This window comes from Ovis canadensis, chromosome 13 (genome assembly GCF_042477335.2).
Source record: "Ovis canadensis isolate MfBH-ARS-UI-01 breed Bighorn chromosome 13, ARS-UI_OviCan_v2, whole genome shotgun sequence".
Taxonomy (NCBI): domain Eukaryota; kingdom Metazoa; phylum Chordata; class Mammalia; order Artiodactyla; family Bovidae; genus Ovis; species Ovis canadensis.
Genome location: NC_091257.1, coordinates 81,390,061 through 81,418,006, shown reverse-complemented (window position 1 = coordinate 81,418,006; position 27,946 = coordinate 81,390,061). Strand labels below are relative to the sequence as shown.

At 35.8% G+C, this 27,946-nt stretch overlaps 1 protein-coding gene and 1 pseudogene across 2 annotated transcripts in view; both read left to right on the top strand.

Annotated features, from left to right (window-relative positions):
• Positions 1–27,946, top strand: part of RBL1 (RB transcriptional corepressor like 1) — a 68,710-nt gene that overhangs the window by 20,093 nt on the left and 20,671 nt on the right. For both annotated transcript variants that reach the window (XM_069548520.1, XM_069548519.1), the window contains exons 10-18: positions 3,284–3,396; positions 3,581–3,684; positions 8,704–8,841; positions 10,594–10,758; positions 12,617–12,749; positions 17,216–17,482; positions 18,556–18,767; positions 22,646–22,822; positions 26,041–26,112. In XM_069548520.1, coding sequence (XP_069404621.1) covers positions 3,284–3,396; positions 3,581–3,684; positions 8,704–8,841; positions 10,594–10,758; positions 12,617–12,749; positions 17,216–17,482; positions 18,556–18,767; positions 22,646–22,822; positions 26,041–26,112 — 1,381 coding nt within the window. The remainder of the gene's footprint in view (positions 1–3,283; positions 3,397–3,580; positions 3,685–8,703; positions 8,842–10,593; positions 10,759–12,616; positions 12,750–17,215; positions 17,483–18,555; positions 18,768–22,645; positions 22,823–26,040; positions 26,113–27,946) is intronic.
• LOC138417722 (small ribosomal subunit protein eS4, X isoform-like) lies at positions 6,705–7,599 on the top strand (annotated as a pseudogene).

Sequence of the window (27,946 nt, the reverse complement as noted above, 5' to 3'; positions counted from 1 at the left end):
GGAATGCAAAAGACAACCTGGAAATAAATAAATGGAAAGACATTCCATGTCTATGGATTATAAGATTTAATATTGTTAAAATGTTCACATTGCCCAAAGCAACCTACAGAATCAGGACAATCCCTATCAAAACCCAATGACATTTCTTATAGAAAAAAAAATCTAACATTCATAAGGAATTTTGAAGAACTTCTAATAGCTAAAATAAGCTTGAGAAAAAAGCTGGAGGGCTCACACATCTTAATTTCAAAAACACATTATTAAAAAAAAACACATTATAAAGCTATAATAATGAAATCAGTAAAATATTGTTATAAAGACAGACATGTAGACTAGACATGGAATAGACTGGCATCCGAAAATGCAGCTTCATGTATATCATCAACTGATCTTTGACAAGGGTGCCAAGACCACACTATAGGGAAAACTGGATGTCCACATGCAAAAGAATGAAAAAAGACTCATTTACATGTACAGAAGTTACTTTAGATACCTATTATAGGTGGAATTTGTGTTTGGCTGGATTAACTTAGTATAACATCTTCAAGGTTCATCCACGTTGTAGTATATAACAGGATTTTAAGGCTGTATATACATATAGAAATATATATACAGCCTTTCTATATATATTTCTATATATAGAAATAATTGAATATTATCTATTATATATTATTTGCATAAATAATAGAATATTTTGTATGTATATATACACACACAGTTTATTCATTCATCAGTGGACCTGTAGGTTGTTTCTACATCTTGGCTGTTGTGAGTAATGCTGCAGTACACTTGGGTCTCTTTGAGATATCTCCATGCAAAAAAATGAAGACAGGATTTTGTCTTATGCTTTGTATAGAAGTTGACTAAAAATGGGTTAAAAACCTAAACATGAGACCTGAAACTATTCTGCTAGAAGAAAAAAATTGGTGAAAAGCTTTGCAACATTGAAATTGGCAGTTATTTCTTAGATATGACATCAAAAGTTCAGGTAACAAGCAAAAATAGAGAAATGGGACTACATCATACTTAAATATTTCTGTATGCATTGGAAATAATAGGATGAAAGGCAGCATACTGGAATGCTTGCTTGCTTCTGCATGCTGAATCATGTCTGACTCTTTGTGACACCAAAGACTATAGCGTGCTAGGCTCCTATGTCTATGGGATCATCCCAGCAAGAATAATGGAGTGGATTATCGTTTCTTTTTGCAGGGGATCTTCCCAACTTAGGGATCCAACCCATGTCTCCTGTGGCTCCTCCATTGACAGGCATATTCTTTACCACTGAGCCACCTGGGAAGCCTTACTCCATTAAAAATGAAAATGTTAGTTTCTTAGTCGTGTCTAGCCCCCCAGGCTCCTCTGTGAAAATCTTCAGGCAAGAATACCGGAGTGGGTTGCCATTTCCTTCTCTAGGGAATCTGACCCAGGGATCAAACCCAGGTGTCCCACTTTGAGGACAGATTCTTTACCATTCTGGGCCACCAGGGAAGCCCTATACTAGAATAGGAGAAAACAATTGCAAACTGTATATCAGATAAGTTAATAGCCAGCATATATAAAGAACTCCTACAACTCAAAAAAAAAGCGAAAAACACTTCATTTTAAAAGAGGGCAAAAGACCTGACATTTCTCCAAAGAAGACATACAAATGGCCAAAAAGCATAAGAAGAAAATTCTCAATGTCATTAATCATCAGATAAATGCAAATGAAAACCACAGTGAGATATCACCTCATACCTATTAGAAAGACCACCATCAAAAAAACAGAAAATAACAAGTGTTGATGAGTATTAGAACTGGTGTTCTGTTGCTGGAATTGTAAATGGTATAGCTGGTATGGAAAATAATATGGAGATTTCGCAAATAATTAAAAATAGAATTTTTATGACCTGGCAATCCCACTTTTGGGTGTATTTTCCAAAGAGGTGAAAACAGGATCTCAAAGAGATATTTGCACACCCAAGTTCATTGCAGCATTGCCTACAAGAGTTCTAGAGATCTACTGTACAGTAATGTGTACATAGCTAACAAACTGTACAGTTAAAAAGAGGGTGAGTTTATTATTTGTTTTACCACATAATGAAATAAAAAAGGCAGCCTAGTTTAAAGAAAATATAAGTCAAGAAGTACAGCTTTGCATTAGAGAAACTCAATAAGAACAAAGTGTTTTGCCACCTATGCTACCTGCCTTTCTACACATGAAGCTGGTCCATTTGAGTATGGGATTGGGAATTCTGAGCCCTGTGCTTTTTGGCTTTCGGCAAGTCACGTTCTTTCTCATAGACTTGGACTTGACGTTTCTGAATCAAAGCCTGTGTTCTGTGGTAACAGAGTTAATACAGTAATACAAAAGTACCAGCATTAATTGCTTCTGGCCAGATATCTTCCTTTTTGATGCTACATTTTTTTTAACGTGTTATTCTTTTGATTTTGGTAAACATTATATGCAATTTATTTTTACATCACAATATATACCTAAACACTGCCCATCATCTAGTCTTTTAAATCAGGTTTATTGAAGTATAGCTCAGTTGGTAAAAAATCCACCTGCAATGCAGGAGACCCCGGTTGGATTCCTGGGTTGGGAAGATCCGCTAAATACGGGATAGGCTACCCACCCCAGTATTGTTGGGCTTCCCTTGTGGCTCAGCTGGTAAAGAATCTGCCTGCAGTGCGAGAGATCTGGGTTTGATCCCTGGGTTGGGAAGATCCCCTGGAGAAGGGAAAGGCTACCCACTCCAGTATTCTGGCCTGGAGAATTCTATGGACTATAGTCCATGGGGTGTCAAAGAGTCAGACATGACTGAGCGACTTTCCCTTCACTTCACTTGAAGTATAATTTATATATGAGAGTCATCTTTTTTACTGTACAGTTGCATGAGATTTGACAAATGCATACAATTGTATCGTCACCATGATGATTAAGACATAGAACAGTCCCCCCAAATTTATGCCCCTTTATATTCAATCCCTACACCATCCTCAGCTTTTGGAAACCACTGATACGTTTTCTGTCCTTATAGTTTTGCCTTTCTAGAATTTCATATAAATAAAAGCATAATATAGAAGACATAGACTCCACTAATGTTGAAATTCTAAAACTATGCCAAATAATTATATTTAAAGGCTGTAGACTAGTTTGAAATATCCCATGTTTATATATCCAGGTTTACAACTTAAAGTAGGACTTTGGTCACTAAAATCCTAATTCTTGAAAGAAGACATGTTAGTAGTCTGTTTTTTTTTTTCCTGGTCATTAGGTTCCTTTTGTGTTTTATAGGTCTTGTATGCGTAATCCTATGGAAAATATTATGAAAATAGTGAAAGGAATAGGAGAGACTTTCTGCCAACACTATACTCAATCAACAGATGAACAGCCAGGATCTCACATAGGTAAGGAGATAAAACTGAAATTGATACAGCATTGAAAGTAGACTGTCCCAAGAAAAATAGAAATCCAAGTTTTTCCTTCCCTGTAGTTTTTAATATATCAGATTTAAGTTTATGTAAATTTTGTTCTTTAGTTATTAACAGCTACATTTCATTTTAGCATGTTTTCTTTTTATTTCCCTCATAGACTTTGCTGTAAACAGACTAAAGCTTGCAGAAATTTTGTATTATAAAATACTAGAGACTGTAATGGTGCAGGAAACACGAAGACTTCATGGAATGGACATGTCAGTAAGTAAATTCACTCTACCAGCCGCTGGCAAGTTCCATAAATCCTAAGCCTGGAAGCTGTGTTGAGAGGCTCTGTAGTTCATTGTAGGTGGTTCATGGTCAGCAGTTAATGGCACACTTGGCCATAATGACATATTAATTGGCCTCCATTGTCTTTGGCACACCCAGTACTAGCCACCTCTTGGCGGAAATGTGGAACATGTAAAATTTGTTTTTGGTACACTGTCATCATCTTTCCCCTTCAGGTCTGTTGTTTGTCCTTCATTCCTAGTTAACTAATGTTGAAACCTCCCCACCCCCTACAACTATTAATCCAAGTGATAAATATGTGGCCATACCTCTCAGGGATTTTTAAGGAATAAAATGTTAGCAGCTTTTTTTTTTTTAATTGCTCCATTTTCTTTGGACGTTTGATTAAGTTGGATCCCTTTCTCCAATAGTTCAGTAAAGAAATTTTTCTAAAAAGTCAATCCTAGCATATGATCTTTGTTTCCTCCTCCTCCACTCTCTTTGTCACTTTTGGAGTCTTCTTACCTTAACTTCCAGTAAGAACAAGTTGATGTTTGGGGGTGCTGCTTTAACTGTTAAAATTTCTTTGTGTTTGCACCCTGGAAGCTTTCTTCTGTGTTGGTTCCCCATTTTTACTGGATTCCATGTTTTTATTTTTCACGATTTACTGATATTTGATGGTGCATAGGCTCCCATAACCTCCTAAGAAAGAAATAAATTTTCAGCTTTTTATTTTGAAATAATTATAAATTCACAGAAAGTTGCAAAAGTAGTACAAAGGATCTCATGTATTCATTTGTCCCCAGTGGTTACATTTTATATAGTATGATATCAAGACCAGGAAATTGACACTGGAACAATGTATGTTGCTCCCTTTACCACTGTATCACATGTGTAGATGAGATAACCACCACCGAAATAAAGATACAAAATTGTTCTGTCATCATAAAGATCTCCCTCATGTTGCCCCTTTTTAAGTGACACTCGCTCGCTTTAGCCACTAATTTGTTTTCCGTATCTATACTTTTGTAATACTCTGTGAGTTCATTTTGTTTATATTTGTTGAGGTTTATTTTATGATGCAGGAATAGTTTATCTTGGTGAATGTTCTGGGCTCTTAAACAGAATGTGTGCTGTATTTGGGTGAAGTGTTCTATAAATGTCAGTTCTGTCTTTTTGGTTAATGGTATTGTTAAATTCTTCTATATCCTTGCTAATTCTTGGTCTAGTTCTGTCAGTTAGTGAGAGAAGATAAGGGTATTGAAGTTTCCAAATGAAACTAAATTTATCTATTTCTCCTTCCAGTTCTGTTAGATTTTTTTAAATTCATATATTTTGAATCTCTGCTGTTTGATGTGTAGACATTGAGGTTACTGTCTTCTTGGTGAATTAATCATTTTATTATGACAGAATATCCCTCTCTGAGTCTGGTAATTGTCTTTGTTCTGAAAGCATCTGGCTGATATAGCCACTCCTGCTTTGTTTTGGTTAATGTTTGTATGATGCAAGCATATGTAGTTTTATTGTGCTTCACTTTTTTTGTGCTTCACAGACAGTGAGTTTTTAATAAAAGTTTGCAACAACACTGTGTCAAGCTTGTTGGTGCTCTTTTTCTAATAGCATTTTCTCACTTCATTTCTCTGTGTCACATTTTGCTAATTCTTCAATTCAGTTCAGTTCAGTCGCTCAGTTGTGTCTGACTCTGCAACCCCATGAATCGCAGCACACCAGGCCTCCCTGTCCATCACCATCTCCCGGAGTTCACTCAGACTCAGGTCCATCGAGTCAGTGATACCATCCAGCCATCTCATCCTCTGTCATCCCCTTCTCCTCCTGCCCCCAATCCCTCCCAGCATCAGAGTCTTACAGTATTGCAAACTTTTTCATTATTATTGTATTTATTATAGTGATCTGTGATTAGTGATCTTTGATGTTTTATTGCAAGAAGATTATAATTCATTGAAGCCTCAGGTGATAACATTTTTTAGTAATAAGTATTAAAAAATTTTTTTTAGACATGATGCTGTTGTACACTTAATAGACTATAGTATAGTGTAAACATAGCTTTTATATGCATTGGGAAACCAAATAATTTATGCGACTCACGTTACTGTGGTATTTGCTTTATTGCATATTTATTGCAGTGGTCTAGAACCTGGTATGCCTATATATCTTTTTCTACTCTTTTACTTTCATTCTACCTGTATCATCCTTTGAAATTAGTTTCTTGTAGGCAGTGTATAGTTGAGTCACGTTGTTCTGTATACTATACAGGCTCTTTCTTTTAATAGATATTAGCTTACATTTAATTGTTACTATGTTAAGGGCATAAGTCTACTATTTTATTTTTTGTTTTCTGTTTTGTTTTTTTGTTTTTTTTCTTTTTCTTACCATCCCATGGATTGCTTTGAGCATTTTTAGAGTGTATACCTTTGTATTAAATTTTTCGTGGTTACTCTAGGTATTACACTATACATACATAATTTCACAATCCACTGTTATAAACATTTTATTGGCTTAAGTGTGGAAACCTTACCTTGCTTTAAATTTCTTTTTTAAAACTGCATGAATGTTTTATTTTAAACTCATACTTGATTAATAGTTGTCTGTATATAGGATTCTAGATTGACAATCATTTTCTTTTCTGATTTTGAAGGCATTGCTCCATTATCTTCTAGATCCCAGGATTGCTAATTAGAAGTCCAGGGGCATTTTAATTCTTTGTATTAGTACGTGACCTGTTTTTACTTTCTGGAATCTCAGTATGGGAGCCTTTCCTTGAATGTTGGATTATTCCTCAAATGTTAGATTATACCCTTGTCTTTCAATTGGAGGCATTCTTCAAATGTCTGCTTTTTGAATGAGTCACTAAAAATGAGACATTAATAAACCCTTATGTTGATAAAACAGTTTGGGTCAAAACTCTGTGTGCAAGAGTGAGAATAAAAGTCCAGAAGCCTCGAGTGATCATGTAATATAGGGACCCTCAACTGTTGGTGTCTTTAAAACTTATCTGGAGCTCTTTTCGTGCCTAGCGCAGCCATGGCTCGGGGTCCCAAGAAGCACCTGAAACGCGTAGCAGCTCCAAAACATTGGATGCTGGATAAACTGACTGGTGTGTTTGCCCCTCGTCCATCTACCGGCCCCCACAAGCTAAGAGAATGTCTCCCCCTAATCATTTTCCTAAGGAATAGACTTAAGTATGCCTTAACTAGAGATGAAGTAAAGAAGATTTGCATGCAGCGTTTCATTAAGATCGATGGCAAAGTCCGCACAGATATAACCTACCCTGCTGGTTTTATGGATGTCATCAGCATTGATAAGACTGGAGAGAATTTTCGTTTGATCTATGACACCAAGGGTCGTTTTGCTGTTCATCGTATTACACCTGAGGAGGCCAAGTATAAATTGTGCAAAGTAAGAAAGATATTTGTGGGGACAAAAGGAATCCCTCATCTGGTAACCCATGATGCTCGTACCATCCGTTACCCTGATCCCCTCATCAAGGTGAATGATACCATTCAGATTGAATGGAGACTGGCAAGATTACTGATTTCATCAAATTTGACACTGGTAACCTGTGCATGGTGACTGGAGGTGCTAACCTGGGAAGAATTGGTGTGATTACAAACCGGGAGAGACATCCAGGTTCTTTTGATGTAGTTCATGTGAAAGATGCAAATGGCAACAGCTTTGCCACTCGGCTCTCGAACATTTTCGTTATTGGCAAAGGCAACAAACCATGGATCTCTCTTCCCCGTGGAAAGGGTATTCGCCTTACCATTGCTGAGGAGAGAGATAAGAGATTGGCAGCCAAACAGAGCAGTGGATAAAACAATCGCTATGTGATGTGATTGGAAAGGTCTTTGTAATTAAAGATAATACCAAGTGGAAAAAAAAAAAAAACTTATCTGGAGTATTTTGACTTGTCTAGAGAAGTATCTGCTAATCTCTTGCCTGGCTATTGGTGTTATGGAGCAGAGCACAGAAGGGAAAGTTGGTCTCAAATTCAGTCTGCAGGCTTTCACCTAAAACCACAGTCTATTCTATACCTGCTGTTCTGAGCTTTGATTCTCTCTAGTTCAGTTTTTGTAGAGACTAATTCTCTAGACTAGAGGCCTATCATCTGATTCCTTAGAGTGGATGTTGTATGGGAACCTGAAGAGTTCTGTTAATACTATAAACTTGCAGATCACCCATCCATGTCAGCCGTTGCCTAATAACCTCTACTTTCTATTCTGCCTTTGCCTTCAGTTGCTGTGTTTTTCTCAGGTTGTATGGAGCAAATTCACTTAAGTGTCTCTAGTCAGGCCCTTATGTTTGACCATCCTGCTTTCTGCTGGGTAATTTGTCATTCTTTCATCCATCTTCAGTTTACATATACAGTTTGTGGTTATAGGTAACTCCTTGTTTTATCCTAGGTATTTTCTATTTCTTATTCTCTTTATTGATTTGGAGTGGTATTTTTAAGAAGAATGACAAAAATACTATTTATAAAACTGAAAACTTAGGTTAAATTTTAAACTCAGTGGTAAAACAGGACTTTATCTTCTTAGTAAAATGTTTCTTTCTCTGAACTTCTAAAAAGTCTTAGCTGTGATATACTATACCTTTGATTTTAATGTTTGATTAATAAATACTGCCCTCATGTCAAGAAAACAGGTGACACAAAACTCATTTAAATAAAGGAGCCAATTCTCACGCTTGTCTCTTCGTGGGAATATTAATTATTATTTGCTCCAATTTCAAAGTAGATTGTTGTTTATGCCTCATTTACATTTAACATCTACCACTGACCAAGATTATATCTTACAAGAAAACTGTTTATCAGTTTAAGAACTTGAAGTTTTATCTGCATTAATCGAGTATAATGTAATATGCTCTTAGATAAGTAATAATATGATTTATAACTTTTCTAAGTTTTTTCTTTTTTCTGTAGTCCCCTTTATATAATGGCAGAGGCTAAAATCCTGAGAAATTTATTAAATTGTGGTCTTTCTCTTCCCCAAGGTTCTTTTAGAGCAAGATATATTTCATCACTCCTTGATGGCCTGTTGTTTGGAAATTGTGCTCTTTGCCTACAGCTCACCTCGTACTTTTCCCTGGATTATTGAGGTTCTTAATCTGCGACCATTTTATTTTTATAAGGTGAGATGAGAACAAAGTTTTGTTAATGCTTTGCCTCACATAAACATTCTGTTTGTATCAGTGATGAAGAAGTGAACTGTAGTGATGTCTGGATAATATTTCCAGAAGTATTCTGAAAACATACTGCTTTTGGGGTGGAATCAAGGACAAAGAGGAGAGGGAGAGAGACTAACAATAAACTAAGCCAATCTCACAGCTTCAAACATCACTGAATTGCAAGTATGGCTAGGAACTAAGTACTTAATTTTGAGTTTTCTGTATTATGAATGAAAAATCATAATCCTGTTAAATAGAGGAGAGGCATGATGAAGAAGAGAAACTTTCTCCTAGAAGAAAGAAAAATCTAAAATTAATCACACTCCTTCCCCAAATTTGAGCTAATTCATTGTGGATAAATCTTACTTCCCCTTTTTTTCTGCTGAAACCTTTTTCTTCTAAACCACAGAGGGCACAAGCTACAGTAACACTTAGTATTACCTGATTTCTGAATTTAAGATTGATGCTATTATTATACTTGTTGGCATGGTTTAGTTAATATTTTGTCACCTGTGTTACTTTCAAACTACTGATTATGGAGAAGTTAGTTTGGGACTTCCCTGAGGGTCTGGTCCAGTGGTTAAGACTGTGCTTCTACTGCAGGGGGCATGGGTTTTACCCCTGGTCGAGGAACTAAGATCCTGCATGCTGTGTGGGGTAGTTGGATAGATACAGATAGATAAGCAAGCAAGCCTAATGTTGTAGAAATGCAGGTCACTGAAAAGCTTACCCATTTGAATTGTTGACTATGTGGAATTTAACTTCTTTTTACTTTTCTGGGGAAAATTGCTTTTCTATATTTAATGTTTATGTGAGTATTTCAGATTTTCCATTAGGAAATATATGTAGTTTTATTTGAGGAAAAAGTTTAGTTTTTGCCCTCACCTAATAGAAATTCATTTTTATTTGTAATACCCTTTTTTTAATTCTAGAAGTTAAATACATTTGTTTTTTAATCATAAATAATACTCCCTGAAGAAAAATGAAAAGTATATACAATTGTAAATATTAAAATCATACATTATAATCCTAATATAAATGATAATCACTGTTAATATTTTTGTATATATGCTTACAGAGTTTGCTCTAGATGTTTATTCTTATTGAAAGTGAAAGTTAGTTGCTCAGTCATGTCCAACTCTTTGCGACCCCATGGACTATAGCCGCCAGGCTCCTCTGTCCACGGAATTCTCAGGCAAGAATACTGGAGTGGGTTGCCATTTCCTTCTCCCGAGAATCTTCCTGACCCAGGGATCGAACCCGGGTCTCCCACATTGCAGGTGGATTCTTTATCATGTAAGCCACCAGGGAAGCATCCTTATTAAAATGTAACTATAGTGTATATAGGCAAAGTTCCTTTTGTATATGTTATTCATTTTCTTCTTCTGAGCTGTTGGGAAGAATAGTCTGAGAAAGGAAATTGAATTCAAAATAGCACTGGCCTGGAAACCCAAGACCTGACTTCTACTGTTGGACTTTTGACCAGTTTTACCTATCATTGCTTCAGTTTTCCATATACAGAATAAAACATGAAAACCAGAAATGTATGTGAAAGTATTTTGAAGAGCTTTAAAACTTCTTTATAAATTAAAATATATTAATAAGCCACAGAATTATGGTTCAAAATGTTCTTGGTTCTATGTCATTAATAAGACCAGAGCTAGCCATACATGTAAGCCTGAGACTATATTACTTTTTCTGTTTTCTCTTCCCCAGGTTATTGAAGTGGTAATCCGCTCAGAGGAGGGACTTTCCAGAGACATGGTGAAACACCTGAACAGCATCGAAGAACAGATTTTGGAGAGTTTAGCATGGAGTCATGATTCTGCGCTGTGGGAGGCTCTCCAGGCTTCTGCAAACAGAGTTCCTACCTGTGAAGAAGTGAGTTAGGGCAAAGCTAATAATCCCATCATTTTATGAAATCTCTTCATTGAGACAGGATCCCATACTGTATAGTTCACCTATAAGTATATAATTCAGTGTTTTTTAGTATATTCATAGATATGTGCAGTCATCACCACAATCAACTTTGAAACATACCACCTCAACAAGAAAAGCTTTATCACTTCCCTGCTACTGCACCCACCCCACCCACCCATCCCTGTCATCTTCCTAACCCTAGGTAACCAGTAATCTATCTTCTGTCTCTATTGATTTCCCTGTTCAGGACGTTTCATGCAAATCATATAATATGTGGTCCTTTGTAACTGGCTTCTTTTATTAATATAGTGATTTTCAAGGTTCGTCCATGTTGTTATATGTATCAGCACTTCATTCCTTTTTATGGCTTAATAATATTCCATTGCATGAAAATATGTGTATATATATACACACACACACCCCCCACTTTGTTTATTCGTTTATCAGTGGATGAATTGGTGGTGTTTTCACGTTTTGACTATGGATAATGCTGCTGTGAACATACATGGACAAGTATTTGTATGGACATACATTTTCATTTTTCTTGAATATATGGCTAGGAGTAGAATGGCTGGAACTGTCAGACTGTTTTCCAAAGTGGCTGCACCATTTAACATTCCCACCATCAGTGTATAAAGATTCCAGTATCTCCACATCCTCTCCAGTGCTTATTATCTGTCTTCTTGATTTCTAGCGATCTTAGTAGGCATGAATTATTACCTCATTGTGGTTTTATTTGCATTCCCTGATGGCTAATGATGTTCAACATTGATTCAAGTGCTTATCGGCCATTTGTATATCGTCTTTGGAGAAATATATGTTCAGATCCTTTGCCCATTGTTTATTTGGGTTGTCTTTTTAATATTGAGTTAGATATACTCCTTTATCCAGTATATGATTGGTAAAACCTTTCTGTGGGTTATCTTTTTACTTTCCTGATGATGTCCTTTAAAAAACAAAAGATTTTAATTTTAATGATGTCCAATTTATCTGTTCTTACTTTTGGTATCAGAACTAAGAAGTCATTAATCTCATCAGTTAAAATTTTTCAAATAAAGAATTTCATAAAGAATTAAACATTTTTCATTAGTAGTATTTAGAATAAAAAGGTCAAAAGCTTCTGCCTAATACACTCAAATTGCACATTTAACAGTTTAGTATCATGAGAAATTGAGTTTTCTCCCTCCATCTCTGTGTTATTTTTTGACTCCTGTCTACATCTTTCTTTGCTTTTTTCTGTCTACTTTTACTTCAATCAACCATCTTGAATTTTTCTCTAATCTCAAACTACTGAAAGAACTATTTAAGACTAGGAAGAACTGAAAAGAAAATGATTTCTTAAATACTCTCTTCCATGCTTCTGTTGTCTTTATAGCAGACTGTGGTTAATTGGACAGTCTTCAGTATTCATCAATTTTTCCATTATAGGATCCATTGGGAAATGAAAAAAACTATGACCTTGAAGGAAAAGGATCTGAGTTGAAGCCATTTCTCTAATACCTAGCAGTAGTTTGTCCTTAGGAAAATTTCACATTTTGAGCCTCAATTTTTTCAGTCCCTAAGTGAAGAACAGTAGTGCCCACCTCATAGGTTTACTTCCAGTGGTCAGTAATCTTAAATAGATATAAAGTTAAGTAAGATGAACTCTTTACATAACTTAATATTAACTATTGAGCACTTTATACAAGTTGGTATATTTTGTGTTGAGAGAAAGAAAGGGAAAACAATAAAAAAGTTAAGACTTTTTCTTACCTTTTCTGTTATGTTTTGATCAGTGGGTTTATCTGTATGTAAAGCAGAGGGGTTTTGTTTTCTCCAGGTTATATTCCCAAACAATTTTGAAACAGGAAGTGGAGGAAATGTACAGGGGCATCTTCCCATGATGCCAATGTCTCCTCTGATGCATCCAAGGGTCAAAGAAGTTCGGACTGACAGTGGGAGTCTTCGAAAGGGTAGGTTAACCATTGGTAAACAAAGGAAAAATAACAAAGACTTTTTTTGTTAGAGAAAATTTCAAGTTTTGCCCTAATATGTTATTAATAAACCAATTTTTTAAATCAAGATTTGAAAGGAATAATGTTTATGCCAATACCCTTTGTAGCTAATTATATACTTTTTTATATTAAAGTAATAAGGTTTCCACTCTGATTCTGAATATAATTTTTTTTAATTGCAGTATCAATTATTGTAAAAATCGTATTTTGGCCTTTTTATAAATACACGCAACTTTTCCTCAATGCTAATGGAAAACTACTTAAACTAAGTACTCACCTTTGCAGTTGTGACAGAAGTTATATTCTTTCTCTATGTGTGACTTTATAGAAAAATAAACGTCTAAAACAGAACAAAGAACTCGTTGGGATACTTAAGTTCATTTAATGAATTACTTATCTGTACTCTTAAAATAGTTCTTTTGAGCCTTACTATAGGAAAATTTTAGTGCATTCTTCTTTATTTTCTCTTGTGATGTACCAAACTGATATGTTTATCTTCTGGACTATATAACTCTTTAATTTTTAAAAATCAGTTGAACTCTGCTGACCACAGAATATCCCTGAAGAAACTTCAGATGAATAAACATTCAGGTTACTTAGTAAGGTAGCTCAAGAACCATTTTTGAACTATAATTCTGTGTGTGTGTGTATATTGCTTTGCATGTAGTGTAAGTTCACAAAAATACGCAAGCTGTACATACAAAACAATCTTCATTAAACTATAGGAATAATCAGGACTGTTTTATGACCTTTAAAAAATTGCCGAAACTAAAAACTTCCTTACTGTCAATTATTACTATTTATTAAAGAAATGAAAAAAATACTTAATATATGGTTGGTTTAGTTGCTAAGTCGTGTCTGACTCTTGCGACCCCATGGACTGTAGCATGCCAGGCTCCATGGGATTCTTCAGGCAAGAATATTGGAGTGGGTTGCCATTTCCTTCTTCAGCTTAATATATACTATGATTAAAAACTTTGAAAACATTGAGAATGGAAGTGTTTTGTTTTTTAGAAACTTAATAAAGAATCATTTAAATGATGCTTGCCACTTTCTTCTTATATAACTTGCGATAGTTAGCTTCTTTCCTGTGCCTTGGTGAATTTTCATGTTCCTTTCATATTAAAGGAACAGCTTTCAACACTTGTATCCTTTGCTTTTTCAGTGTTGCGAGATTTTTTTCCGAGTTCCTTTAAAGTGAAGTTTTTTGCCATTGTAACTTCCTGTTGGATGTCTTCATGCTGTTCATCATAACAACTTCGCATTTATATTAATAAGTCTCATCTTCACACAGTTCTTCTGGCTGTATATCTAATCTCTTGAACAGCAGCAGTGTCAACATTCTTGAAGTGAAGTGAAGTGAAGTCGTTCAGTCGTGTCCGACTCTTTGTGACCCCATGGACCCCATGGAAGCCCTATCAGGCTTCTCTGTCCATGGGATTTCCCAGGCAAGAGTACCGGAGTGGGTTGCCATTTCCTTCTCCAGAGGATCTTCCCGACCCGGGGATCGAACCCGGGTCTCCCACATTGTAGGCAGCTGCTTTACCCTTTGAGCCACTATTCTATAATTTCATGGACAATTTTAATTTCACTTTCAGCATTATTACTCTTCATTTCTTTGTTGCATTTTTTTTTTTTTTTGACAATTCCCTCTTTCATTTATTTTTGTAAATTGTGGATTTATCACTGGGAAACAAGGAGGCAACGTAACTATATGCTTTGTGGCCTCCATGAGTTGAACAGCAGATTTGCCCTGACCAGTCACTGACAGACTTTGAAAGAAGTGACAGGATTGGTCACCAGTCATGATGCACATCTATTATTTATATAATGATTTGTGGGAAAAGTTTGTAGTTTATGCAATTACAGTTACTATACCATGGCATCAGAAATTTGAAATTTGAACCTTTTTGTTAAGACTTTTGTTAATTTAACTATGTTGTAACTGAAATTCATGCATACTTTAACTGTACAAAGCATGAAGTTTGTGTGTAGCATGTGTGTATGTATTTGACTATAATTTATATATTTATGTTATATGTGTGTGTGTTACCTGGAGAATTCCATGGACACATGGACAGAGGAGCCTGGCAGGCTATAGTCCATCGGGTTGCAAAGACTTAGACATGACTGAATGACTAACACTGTGTGTTTGCAGCCTAGCTAGAGATCTCAGAACTAAGATCATGAAGAATGGTCACTAAAATGATTCTCTCTCACTGGTGGGATTTTAAATGTTAACTTTTTCATTATAGTTTTTGGTGTTGTTTGAATTTTTCAGTGAGCTTTTAAAACCTGAAATATAATTCACATACCATAAAATTCACCCTTTTAAAGTATGCAATTCAGTGGTTTTTAGTAAATTCACAAGACTATACAACCATAGTTGTATATATGCCATTGTATACATGCCATCTAATTACAGAACGTTTTTATCACTCCTAAAAGAATTCCTGTATCCAGTAGTAATCACACTTTATTTGCCCCTCTACCAAGACCCTGCAACTACTAATCTATGACTCTATGGATTTGCCTGTTCTAGACATTTCATATAAATGGAACTATATAATATGTGACCTTTGTGACTGGTTCTTTTTCAGGCATGTTTTCAGGTATATATGTGTTGTACCATGTGTCAGCACTTCATTACTATTTATGGCTAAATAATACTTGGGTCCAACTCTTTGTGACCCTGTGGACTGTAGCTCTCCAGACTCCTCTGTCCATGGGATTATCCAGGCAAGAATACTGGAGTGGTTGCCATTTCCTCCTACAGGGGATATTCCTGACCCAGGAATCAAACCAGCCTCTCTTATGTCTCCTTCATTGGCAGGCGGATTCTTTCAATACTGAGCCACCTAGGAAGCCCTGAGCAAAGGTTTTTGAGCTTAATATGCATTACCTGAGAGGCAGGGTTCCCAGAGATGGGCCATTATGGATAATTTAAGCTTATAGGCAACATCTCTTTAGTGACTAACCTGCAATAAAGGTTCTTCCCTATTAAATGGCAGTAGGATTTTGCAGTGAAGTGAGATTAAGTTCAACTCCTAGTACAAAAGAGAAAGTAGGAATTTAGCTGATGGGCGTTTGTGTTATTTCTACCTGTTGGCTTTTATGAATATCACTGATGTGAGCATTCAGGTAATATATTATTTTTATAATTAGAAGAAAATTATTTTCTTGTAGGGGTTCATGCAAGAGAATCAAATAATAGAAAATCCTTAGAAAACAATAATATTGAGCCTTGACTCTAGTGGGGAAAAGACAGTTTATTAATTTGTATAGTTACTAAATTTTTATTGAATGTCTACTGAAGCTTTTCCAGTACTGTGCTAGGCAAAGAATCATTTCAAGGGGTTTGCAGCTAACTTGGTGGTTATAACATGCATTTTCCCCCTTGAAATGTCAGCTCTGAACATTCCTAGTTAGCTTCAAGGACTACATTGGTTTTCTTAGAAATAAGACATAAAGGTAGACTTCTGTTAAGGAGTAATGGGCTACAATAGAACTTCCCACTTGTTTGCTAAGGCTGCAAGTCAGAGCTGCTTTCATAACCCCCAGAATTAAGAAGAGATTTTTATTAAACCATAACTATTTCCCCAGTTACCTCAGAAATACAGAGTTGTCAAATTATTGCCAGAGGTAATTTTTATACCTTATAAACATGTTTTGAAAATAGATGACATGTCTGTTACACGCTAATGCCTCAAATTAAGCGTCATAACACTTCTATTCATCTTCTAGTGGGTTTGTAAAAGATGGTTCTGTGTCTACTAAATCAGAAAGCCAAAGCTATTGCCTTAAACTGTTTGACGTGTAGATGTGTGGGAAGAGAGAAAATTGTGAACCAAATCACTGATTTTTCCTTTTTATCGGGAGGAGACAGAAGTTAGTTGGACTACTTTTCTAATTTAACAGTCACTGCATTCTACCTCTCAGCTTCTACTTTCCCCATAATATTTTGGTTCTTTAACGTAGGCAGAGGTTCAAGAAACCAGGAAGGTTAGCTATTGTAATTTTATTTTAAGATTTATTTCATACTTCTCTCTCCCACTAGATTCGATATTGCATGAGGACAAAGGCTGTTATTTTAGCATAGTAACTCAGTATCTAGGGCTTTCCTGTTGGCTCTGTTAAAGAATCCACCTGCAGTGCAGGAGACACAGAAAATGCAGGTTCAGTCCCTGGGTCGGGAAGATCCTTGGAGGAGGGCATGGCAGTCCACTCCAGAAATCTTGCCAGGAAAATCCCATGGATAGCGGAGCCTGGCAGACTACAGCCCATAGGGTTGCAAAGAGTCAGACACGACTGAAGCGATTGAGCACACAGTGTAACACAACTCAGCATCTGTTGAACGAGTGAGTAAACCTGATTGTGTCTGTTTGAAATACAAGTCAGACTGTTAAAATTTTTCTCTTTATTAGATATGCAACCATTGTCTCCGATTTCTGTCCATGAACGCTACAGTTCTCCTACTGCTGGGAGTGCTAAGAGAAGACTTTTTGGGGAAGACCCCCCAAAGGAAATGCTTATGGACAGGATCATAACAGAAGGAACAAAATTGAAAATTGCTCCTTCTTCAAGCATCACTGCTGAAAATATATCAATTTCACCCGGGCACAGTCTTCTAACAATGGCCACAGCCATAGTAACAGGGACAACAGGACATAAAGTTACAGTCCCATTGCATGGTAATATTTTGATGCATTTATTTTTTTTTGAAATGAATAAAAATTTAAGAAATGTCTTATTGAATTATATCACATGGTCTTATTACTCCTGTATTTTCTCCCGAACCTGTACTCTTTTTCCTCTAGGAGTAGTTTTAGGTTCATGGCAAAATTGAGTCTTTCTTGCCATCAGTATCCTGCACCAAACTAGCTCATGTATTACAACTGATGAACCTTCATTGTCACATCATTATCACTCTAAGTCCATAGTTTACATTAGTGTTCACTCTCGGTGTTGTACATTCTATGAATTTTGCAAATGTCTAATGACACATATCTACCATTATACTGTTATACAGAATAGTAACACTGCCCTAAAGCTCCTCAGCACTCCCCCTTTAGTTTTGTTTTGAATGTATAGAGGCTTTCCTCATTTTATTGCACTTTGCTTTATTGAACTTTACAGATAACTTTTTTTTCTACAAATTGGATTTGTGGCAACCTTGTGTTGCTGGGTGATGATTAGTATCTTCTTAGCAACAAAGTATTTTTTAACTGAGGTACATACACTTTTTTTAACATAATGCCCATAACACACCCCATAGACTGCAGTATAGCAAAAGCATAATTTTTATATGCCTTGGAAACCAAAAAATTCATGTGAATCATTTTATTATGATATTCACTTTATTGTGGTTCTCTGGAACCAAACTCTTAATATCTCTGAGGTATACCTGCACAGTTTTTTGAATTTTCATATTTTATGGATTTACTACTCTGTTAGGAGTTAGTTTCTTACCTGAGTTTTACAAATGAGTGCGTTCAGCAAGAATTTTGTTTAATGGTTAAAAACATCTCCCTTAGACCACCAAAGAGAACAGTATTATTGTTTCAGAGCAGAAATAGAAAACAAAAATATTATAACCTAGAATTACTATTTTTGTGGCTTTCTTCTTCTACCATTACTATGCACAGATAGATAGTAAACAAGAAGAGGGAGGGAGGGAGGGAGGGAGGAATGAGCGAAGAAAGAAGTATTGATAACTTTTCTGGGACACATTTCTAAAACTAAGAACTCTTGCTTGTACATTCAGGTATTGCAAATGATGCTGGAGAGATCACACTGATACCAATTTCCATGAATACAACTCAGGAGTCCAAAGTTGAGAGTCCTGTATCACTTACAGCTCAGTCATTAATTGGTGCTTCTCCAAAGCAGACCCATTTGACCAAAGCACAAGAGGTACATCCAGTTGGAATAAGCAAACCAAAGAGAACTGGGTCCTTAGCACTGTTTTATAGAAAGGTATGTATTTTTATAGCATCTAAAAAGATCTCCTTTAATCAGTGCAATAAAGATTGAGTAACAGAGGACAGCTTTGGCCTTTTTTTTGTATGTGGTAAAATATACATAAAATTTACTATTTTAACCATTTTTAAGTGTACAGCTAAGTATCATTAGTACATTCACGTTGTTGTGCAGTTTCCACTACTGTCCATCTCCGGAGCTTTTTCATCTTCCTAAACTGTAATTCTGTACCCATTAACAGTAACTCATTTCTCCCCTCAACCCCCAGTCATCATTCTAATTTCTGTCTCTGTGACTTTAGCTACTCTAGGTACCTCATAAAAGTGAAATTATACACTTTTTGTCCTTTTATGATGGGCTTATTTTACTTAGCATAATGTTGTCACAGTTTATCCACATTTTTGCATGTGTCAGAATTTCCTTCCTTTTTAAGGCTAACATTCCATGGTATGAATATACCATATTTTGTCTATCAGTTCATCTGTAGATGGACATTTGAGTTATTTCTGTACCTGCCTGCCAGTCCAGGAAACAGAAGAGACATAGGTTCGATCCCTGAGTCGGGAAGATCGCTTGGAGGAGGGCTTGGCAACCCACTCCAGTATTCTTGCCTGGAGAATCCCATGGACAGAGGAGCCTGGTGGGCTACAGTCCATAGGGAGGCACATAGTCAGACAAGACTGAAGCGACTTGGCACATGCATGTACCTTATGGTTATTTTGAGTGAGTAATGCTGTTATACTGGTGTGCAGATATCTAAGTTTCTGCTTTCAGTTCTTTTGGGTATATACAGAAGTGGGATAGTAATTCTAAATTTAATTTTTTTAAGAAACTGCTATACTATTTCCCATGGTGGCTGCTGCTGCTGCTGCTAAGTTGCTTCCTGCCAGGCTCCTCTGTCCATGGAATTCTTCAGGCCAAAATACTGACGTGGATAGCTGTTCCCTTCTTCAAGGGATCTTCCTAACCCAGGGATCAAACCCAGGTCTCCCACATTGCAGGCGGATTCTTTATCATCTGAGCCACTTTAGATTGAGTTTATTGTGGCACAAGTACATCTTAGATCTTATGTATAAGTTTAAATTACTAAAGATTTATTATTAAGATTTTTGGGATACTGTGGGGAGTCTACACAATTTTTATCATAAATCTCATTTGTTACCTATAAGATTTGACTAGTCATTATAATCCCTAAATTGTTTTGGTATTAATGCAGAGATTTAATATAGAAATAATTTCTATCCTGCCTTGCTTTTATAAGCACCTTCAAGCTTCTAATAAGACAGACATGTTAATCAGATATTTGTAGCCAAACATGCTGCTGCTCTAAAATAAATCCCAGAATTGGGAGATAATCTCTCCAGTCCACTCTATAACTAGTGGTTATCTAGCCCATTCTTAAAAATTGTAAATGAAAAAAAAGGCACTGTTTTTTTTTTGTTTCTAGCATTGTGATTAGGATTTAAGGCTTAAAATTTTTGAGAAATTAATTTCTTTTTCAGATTATCTTTTGATGCAAATTTAAGTTTATTTCCTCTGTCTAGTCTTTCTTAGAATATTTCTTGAGACACGTGTTCTTTTTTCCACCTCCCACTACCTTTTCTACTCTTTCTCACCATCCCCACTCCTGCCCATGTCATGTGCCTAACGCCTGTTTTTAAAGGAGAGTTCCAAATGTAGTATTTTCCCCATTCATTTCCTATTTTTAATTTTCAAAATAACAAATTGCTGCCTTTGATAGTCTAAGATTGACAGAAATAGGCTTTATTTATAAGTTTTTAGTTCTGAACTTATTTCAGAATCTAGCCTGTCCATTTCCTTTCATTTAATTTTAGCTTACTTAGAAACTGCTGCTAAGTAGCTTCAGTCTTATCCGACTCTGTGCGACCCCATAGACGGCAGCCCACCAGGCTCCCCTGCCCCTGGGATTCTCCAGGCAAGAACACTGGAGTGGGGTGCCATTTCCTTCTCCAATGCATGAAAGAGAACAGTGAAAGTAAAGTCACTCAGTCGCGTCCTACTCCTAGCGACCCCGTGGACTGCAGCCTATCAGGCTCCTCTGTCCATGGGATTTTCCAGGCAAGAACACTGGAGTGGGGTGCCATTGCCTTCTACTTAGAAGCTAAAAAAAGTTTTATTCTAAAAGGGAATTGAGATGTTTGTATCTAATAATGAGTTCAGAATAACCATTTCTTGAGTAAATTGCAGCTGTTATCCATGCTGAACTCAGTGTGATACTGGGTGTCCTATGCCTGAATAGAATTTACTGTGAATTTTTTGTTAGAATTAGTAGCCTTTCAGAGGATGTATATCAGATTAGCTTCAGAGAAGTCACTGGATTAGCTTTGTAAAAGATACTTAACAAGTAGTAGTACCTAATCCTTCTAGCTCGGGCTATATCTGTTATCTTCTCCTATCATGAATGTAAAGTTCTAGCATGTTTCCCACTGCTCTGACCCCAGTGGTTCCTATTTATTTCTTGACCAACTAGACCAGAAACAAAGGGATGGAATGCAGAAAATGAGTTTGTTATAAAATGAATCACTGGTGGCTTTGGAGTCAACTTTATCTCTCTGTCAGATTAGTGTATTGGATAGTTAAAATTAATTTTAAAGCTCTAATTTGTAAATTTTTTTCCCTCTCAAAAGATATTTTGATGTAAAGAATGCCTTACTCTTTTATTTTTTCTCCTGAATGTTTAGATTTAAAGCCTTAGTTCACACAGAATAGTCTAGTTTAGGAATATCACAGTAAGGTTACCAATTCTTAAAATAACAAAACAGAATGCTTTTTGGATGATCAGAAATCATTTTAGAATCTTTCAGGACCTTTGGGTCATTTTCATTAGTATCAGTTCATATAAAGACTGTATATAAAAGATTAAACTGAACTGAATTTACATTGAACTGAATTTACTCTGATATGTTTAAAAACAACTTGACAGAGACAAATACTACACGATCTCATTTATATGTGGAATCTAAAAAACAAGCTCATAAATACAAGGAACAGGTTAGTCGTTGCTAGGGGCGAGGGAGTGGGTGAAATGGATGGATGAAGGGAGTCAAAAGGTACAAATTGGAAGATATAAAATAAGTAAATCATGGGGCTATAATGTATAGCATGGTAACTGTAGTTAATAACACCATATTGCATATTGAAAGTTGCTAACGGGATCTTTAAAGTTTTTATCACAAGAAAAGAAATTACAACTATGTGGTGATGGATGTTGACTTATTGTGGTGATCTTTTCACAGTATGTGTGAATAGTGAATCATGTTGTACACCTGAAACTAATAATGTTTTATGTCAGTTATACCTCAGTAAACATCAACAGTAAAATCCGGTGTCTCATTTACTTAACATTCCTTTCATGTGCTCATAAAAACAATGTTTAGAATATAGGGGAATTTTTAAAATGATTTTGCTCTGACTCATTTTTGAAGTCAAACATTTTAGTGTATTATTGACATTTTAGGCTTTCTAGCCATTTTACCTGAACCAAAAAAAAGAGAGAGACTTCTGATTTCTTAAAAAGTTATGTATTTATAGTGGTCATAATGCTCATAAATCAAGCCATTTAGTTTTAGTATTTATCGCTTTACATAGTTCACAGGATAGATAGAATAGCACAAAGCATCTTTTTCCCAAAAATTGTTTATGGTAGTTTTACAAAGATAATTTTGTTTTAATATATTTTCTTCAGCCACAGCAGTGAACTGATACTGTAAAATAGGTATTTTATGTAATTTAATGCATCAGCAGCCTTAGGTGTGTATTAATTTTGACCTAAAAGCCCATCTTCATGGTAGGACATAAATTTGAGAAATTATTTACTTTTTTTTTTTGCATCAATGTGCTATCTTTCATCTTAGGTCTATCATTTGGCAAGTGTACGCTTACGTGATTTATGTTTAAAACTGGATGTTTCAAATGAGTTAAGAAGGAAGATATGGACATGTTTTGAATTCACTTTAGTTCACTGCCCTGATCTGATGAAAGACAGACATTTGGATCAGCTCCTCCTTTGTGCCTTTTACATCATGGCGAAGGTAAGGTATAAGTTGGGGGAGGCTCCTTGCTGTAGTTACCTGTATTTGAAGCATGAGGTGAAAATCTGTTGCACTCATTAGTTTACCTTAAGTGCTATAAGCCAACTGTGCACCTTCATTAATTAGGTAGTAAATTCCAGCTAATGCAATTACAGGCCATTTGTAGTAAGTGGTTCACCACACTATTAATAGAGAACCATTTCCATCTCCACCCCTGTAACACCTCTAATCTTATACTTTAAAGTAATCATTCTAGATCATTACATTTTAAGTGAGTAACAGAGACCCAGAGCTGAAAGTAACTTGGCTAAAATTATACAATTAGTGACAGCCTGTGGTCTCCTGATTGATAATTTGATGTAAAATAGCTTCAATACTGTATTCCTTTTTAGTGATTTATTCCATTACCTCAAAAGAGCATTTTACTTTCTAGTTGCTACAACATGTTTTAAGTCATAAAATGGCATATCTTACTTGGTTTTAAAAATTCTAATGTGTCTGAAACATTCATCTGTAACTTTGGTCTTGATCATATTGGCCACAGATCCTAGCAGATAAGCATGTTACAACCTAATTTTTCAGCTTCTTGAGGCAAAGGACATGTTTTCGAACTCATTTGTGACTTCCTTTTCACATTGCCTCTTTAAAATCTCTATACAAAATATATATTAATAAATATTGTTAATTAACCTTTTTTAAAGTTATTGCTATTTTTAAATTATTTCCTTTAAGGATACCAGAACTCTAAAAACCAGCCATGGGTTTATAATTTAGAGAGTTAATTTCCTTCTATGGTTAAAATTTTTATGCATTTATTCCGAAACCACTAAATAAATATAGCACAAAAGACCACAGTTATTCCCCTTTTATAGTCACATGCTACATTGGCATCCATACCAATAATCCTTTACATTTGTATTACTCTTTCCACTTTTAAAACCACACCTATATGCATATTTCATTTATTTTACCATTCTAAGAATCTCCAGGGAATTCCCCAGGAGTCCAGTGGTTGGAACTCTATGCTTTCACTGCTGAGGGCATGGGTTTAATCCCTGGTGGGAACTGAGATCCTGTAAGATATACAGCAAGGCCGAAAAAAAGGAAAGAATCTCCAAAGTCCGAACACTAACAAAAACCCAAAGTTGTCCCAGAACTGATAATACCGCTGGGTTTCCCAGCAGAAGCAAACTGCTTTGAGGCATGAAACACTCAACCCTTAAGCCATTCAGTATTCACATAAGTAAAACCCTTACTAAAGTAGAACTAAAAAATCAAAAATTATAAAACATTCAAGGAAATGAACCAATATGAGTATGTCAACAGATAAAATTTAGAGCAGGTTAGATATTGAAAATTTTAGGTAATGAAATTATTGACTTCAAAGTAGGCAGTTAGTATGTTTAAAAGGATTCAGTGTATAAAATAAAATTCATCTTATGAATAAAGACCAAGTTACTTTAAAAAGGACCCAAAATTTTAAAAAAAAATTTTAAATAAATAAAAAGGACCCAAAAGATGTCAAAAAGAACTGAAGGAAACTTGGAATGGAAACCCAGTGAAACTTGGATGGAAACAAAATTCCAACCCAAAAAGACTCAGTAGATTAGAATAGAGATCTGTGGAAATGAAAAAGCAATGTATCACACAGAGATAGAAAATACAAAAAAATCAAGAGACAGAGTTGCAAAACATTTTTTTCTTGTTCCCTTTTTTTGTTCTCTTGTGATTTGATGACTAACTTTAGTGTTGTGTTTCATTTCCTTTTTCTTTTTGTTTATCTATTGTAGATTTTTACTTTGTGGTTACCGTGAGGATTTGCTATAGCAATCTATGTAGAAACAAGATTGTTTTAAGTTGCTGATCTTTTCAAGTGCATTTCCAATATCCTGCATTCGTATTCTCTCCTCATAATTGCTGGTTTTGATATCATATTTGTGTATGGATGATTTCCTACCTTTCCTGTGTGTTTGCCTTTATGAGTGAGCTTTTCCATTTGTAATTTTCTTGTTTCTAGTTGTGGCCTTTTCTACTTAGAGAGGTTCCTTTAGCATTTGTTGCAAAGCTGGTCTGGTGGTGCTGAGTTCTCTTAGCTTTTGCTTGTCCATAAAACTTTTAATTTCTCTGTCAAATCTGAATGAGAGTCTTACTGGGTAGAGTATTCTTGATTGTAGGTTCTTGCCTTTCATCAGTTTAAATGTATCATGCCACTTCCTTCTGGCCTGTAGAGTTTCTGCTAAGAAATCAGCTGATAAACTCATACTTCCCTTGTATGTTGTCATTTTTCTCCTGTTGCTTTTAATATTTTTTTCTTGGTCTTATTCTTGTCAATTTGATTACTGTGTGTGTCTCGGCATGTTCCTTCTTGGATTTATCCTGCCTGGCACTCTGCAATTCCTGGACTTGAGTGAATGTTTCCTTTCCCATGTTAGGAAAGTTTTTCAGCTATTATCTATCTCTTCGAACTTTTTTTCAGATCCTTCCTCTCTCTCTTCTCCTTCTGAGACCACCCTTATAATGTGGAATGCTGATGTGTTTAATGTCCCAGATGTCTCTTAGACTGTCTTCATTTCTTTTCTCTCTTTTTAAATTCTCTTCCACAGCAGTGATTCCCACTGTTTTGTCTTCAGGTCACTTATCTGCCCTTCTGCCTCAGTGTTCTGCTAGTGTATTTTTCATTTCAGTATTTTATTGTTTATCTCTGTTCTTTAGTTCTTCTAGGTCTTCGTTAAACGTTTCTTGCATCATCTTGATCCTTGCCTCCATTCTTTCTCTGAGATCCTTGATGATCTTCAGTATCATTATTCTGAATTCTTTTTTATGGAAGGTTGCCTGTATCCACTTTTAAATAAGTACTTAAAAACTAATAAAACTTAAGACTACAGGAGAGTCAGCAGATCTGAGTTTTCTTATGTTCTTTTTTATAAAGAAAGGCATTTTGTGGTTTAAAAAAAGAAATACATTTTCAGTAGAGTTATACCATAACAACCTTAGTCCTTTTGATTAATGAAACTATCAGCTGAGTTCCCACAGGCCACAAAGCCTGAACTTTTAAGGTAGTAGAAATCATAAATGGTAGTGGTTTTTAGTTATGGAGTGGCCTGGGGTTAATAGCTTTCTGCAAGGCTAACCTCAATGCCAACTGGTAATTGAAATTTTTGTTTAGAGCCATTTTTCTTTTAAAAGCAATTGATGAATGAGGTTTTTATTTTCTTTAGGTAACAAAAGAAGAAAGAACTTTTCAAGAAATAATGAAAAGTTATAGGAATCAGCCCCAAGCTAATAGTCACGTGAGTTACATTATTTTCCCTCCTGTCCCAAAATAGATTTGTACTGTTTCCCTGCTGATAAGTCATATAAAAGGTAAACTTCTTTTCTAGGTTTACTATAGATATTTTGGTTTTATGGATACCATTAAACTTGAGACAGTTTTAATCAAAAAACAGTTTCAATAGAAGCCAAAAATCTTGCTGTTTCTGACTGATCTACATATTTGCATGTACTTCTCACACATTGTCTTTTTCCATGTGTCCATTTGTTGAGTGGGGATGTTTTTCACTAATGAATCTAATGAAAAATATTTATAATAATAATATTCTTTAATTATATGAGATTTTATTCTCTGATGATATTTAAATCCAGTGAAATTTGAGGATAATATTAAGTCTAGTTTCTTTTTTCCATTTGCTAAGAAGCTTAATGTTTGTATCTTTGAATTTGAGTAGATGTCAGTCATTTTTTATATAATAGCTCTGGTAAGAATTCTATACAACATTTCAGTCATGGAAATATAAAATGTTAGCTTAATGGCCTGGCACATAGTAAGCATTTAATAACTGTTAGCTCTACATGATTTTTATTGTTGTTCTGAAGAACACAGGATTAGTTTACTGTAAGGCTTTGGCCATTCAACAGCCTGATTGCTCTAAAGGAACATATTGGCCTCCTCTCTGGCCCCAGTGATCTGCCACCTTAGACTAGAAGAGAGAAATAGTAGCTGAGATAACCCTGGCCCCAGTACTAGTAGCCATACACTTCTGTAGGAGAGTCCCACAGATAGTTTCACTTCTTTACTGAAACCCCAAATACACTGCTAGCAATATAGAGATACTAGAAGAGCCAAACATAGGCATTTCTTATATCCTGTGATAGACTAGAAGAGGCCTAGTTTCTGGGCCTCTTTAGAAAAATCGCTCAGGAACAGAGCTTAGAGAGGTTCAGAACATCCCTAAGTTCATTAAGGCAAAGTTAATGTGGGTCAAAATTGGGTCAGGGGATTTCCCTCATGATCCAGTGGTTAAGAATCCACCTTCCAATGTAGGGGAGATGGGTTTGATCCCTGGCAGGAGAATTCATATCCCACATGCCATGGGGCAGCTAAGCCCATGCACCACAAGTAGAGAGCCCATAATCCGCAACTAGTGAGCCACGCACTCTAGAGCCCATGCTTTGCACCAAAAGAAGTCCTGACACGCCACAGCTGAGAATGCCAGCATGCCACAACAAAGACCCAGCACAGCCAGAAAAAATCATGCCACAGCTTCCTAAAAATTCTCTCAATACCATTATCCATAGGATAAGGGAGAATGGATCGTGCTTTTCAGTTACCCTGGAGGTTGAAAATAGTTTAGGGGCAGGGAGGGGAACACATTTTCATGTGGCCACCTGAAACGACTTGGCATGGGATTGGAACAGGAAAGCAAGCCCCAGAGAGATCAAATGAGTCTCTTGTAAGAAAAGGAAGAAGGAATAGGCTCATATCTTCTAAGTAGCTTTTAATTGGCAAAACTTGCTCATCAGTGTTTAGTTGCTGCTTACTTAATTCTTCTAATTTGTAACCTCCTAAATGGCATATTTCAGTTCCTAGGCTCTGCTTTAGTAGCTCCTCTTCAAAGGTGTTTGCAGTAATCTACAGGCTTAAAGCTCAACATTCAGAAAACTTAGATCGTGGCATCCGGTCCCATCACTTCATGGGAAATAGATGTGAAAACAGTGGAAACAGTTGCAGACTTTATTTTGGGGGGCTCCAAAATCACTGCAGATGGAGATTGCAGCCATGAAATCAAAAGACGCTTACTCCTTGGAAGGAAAGTTATGACCAACCTAGATAGCATATTAAAAAGC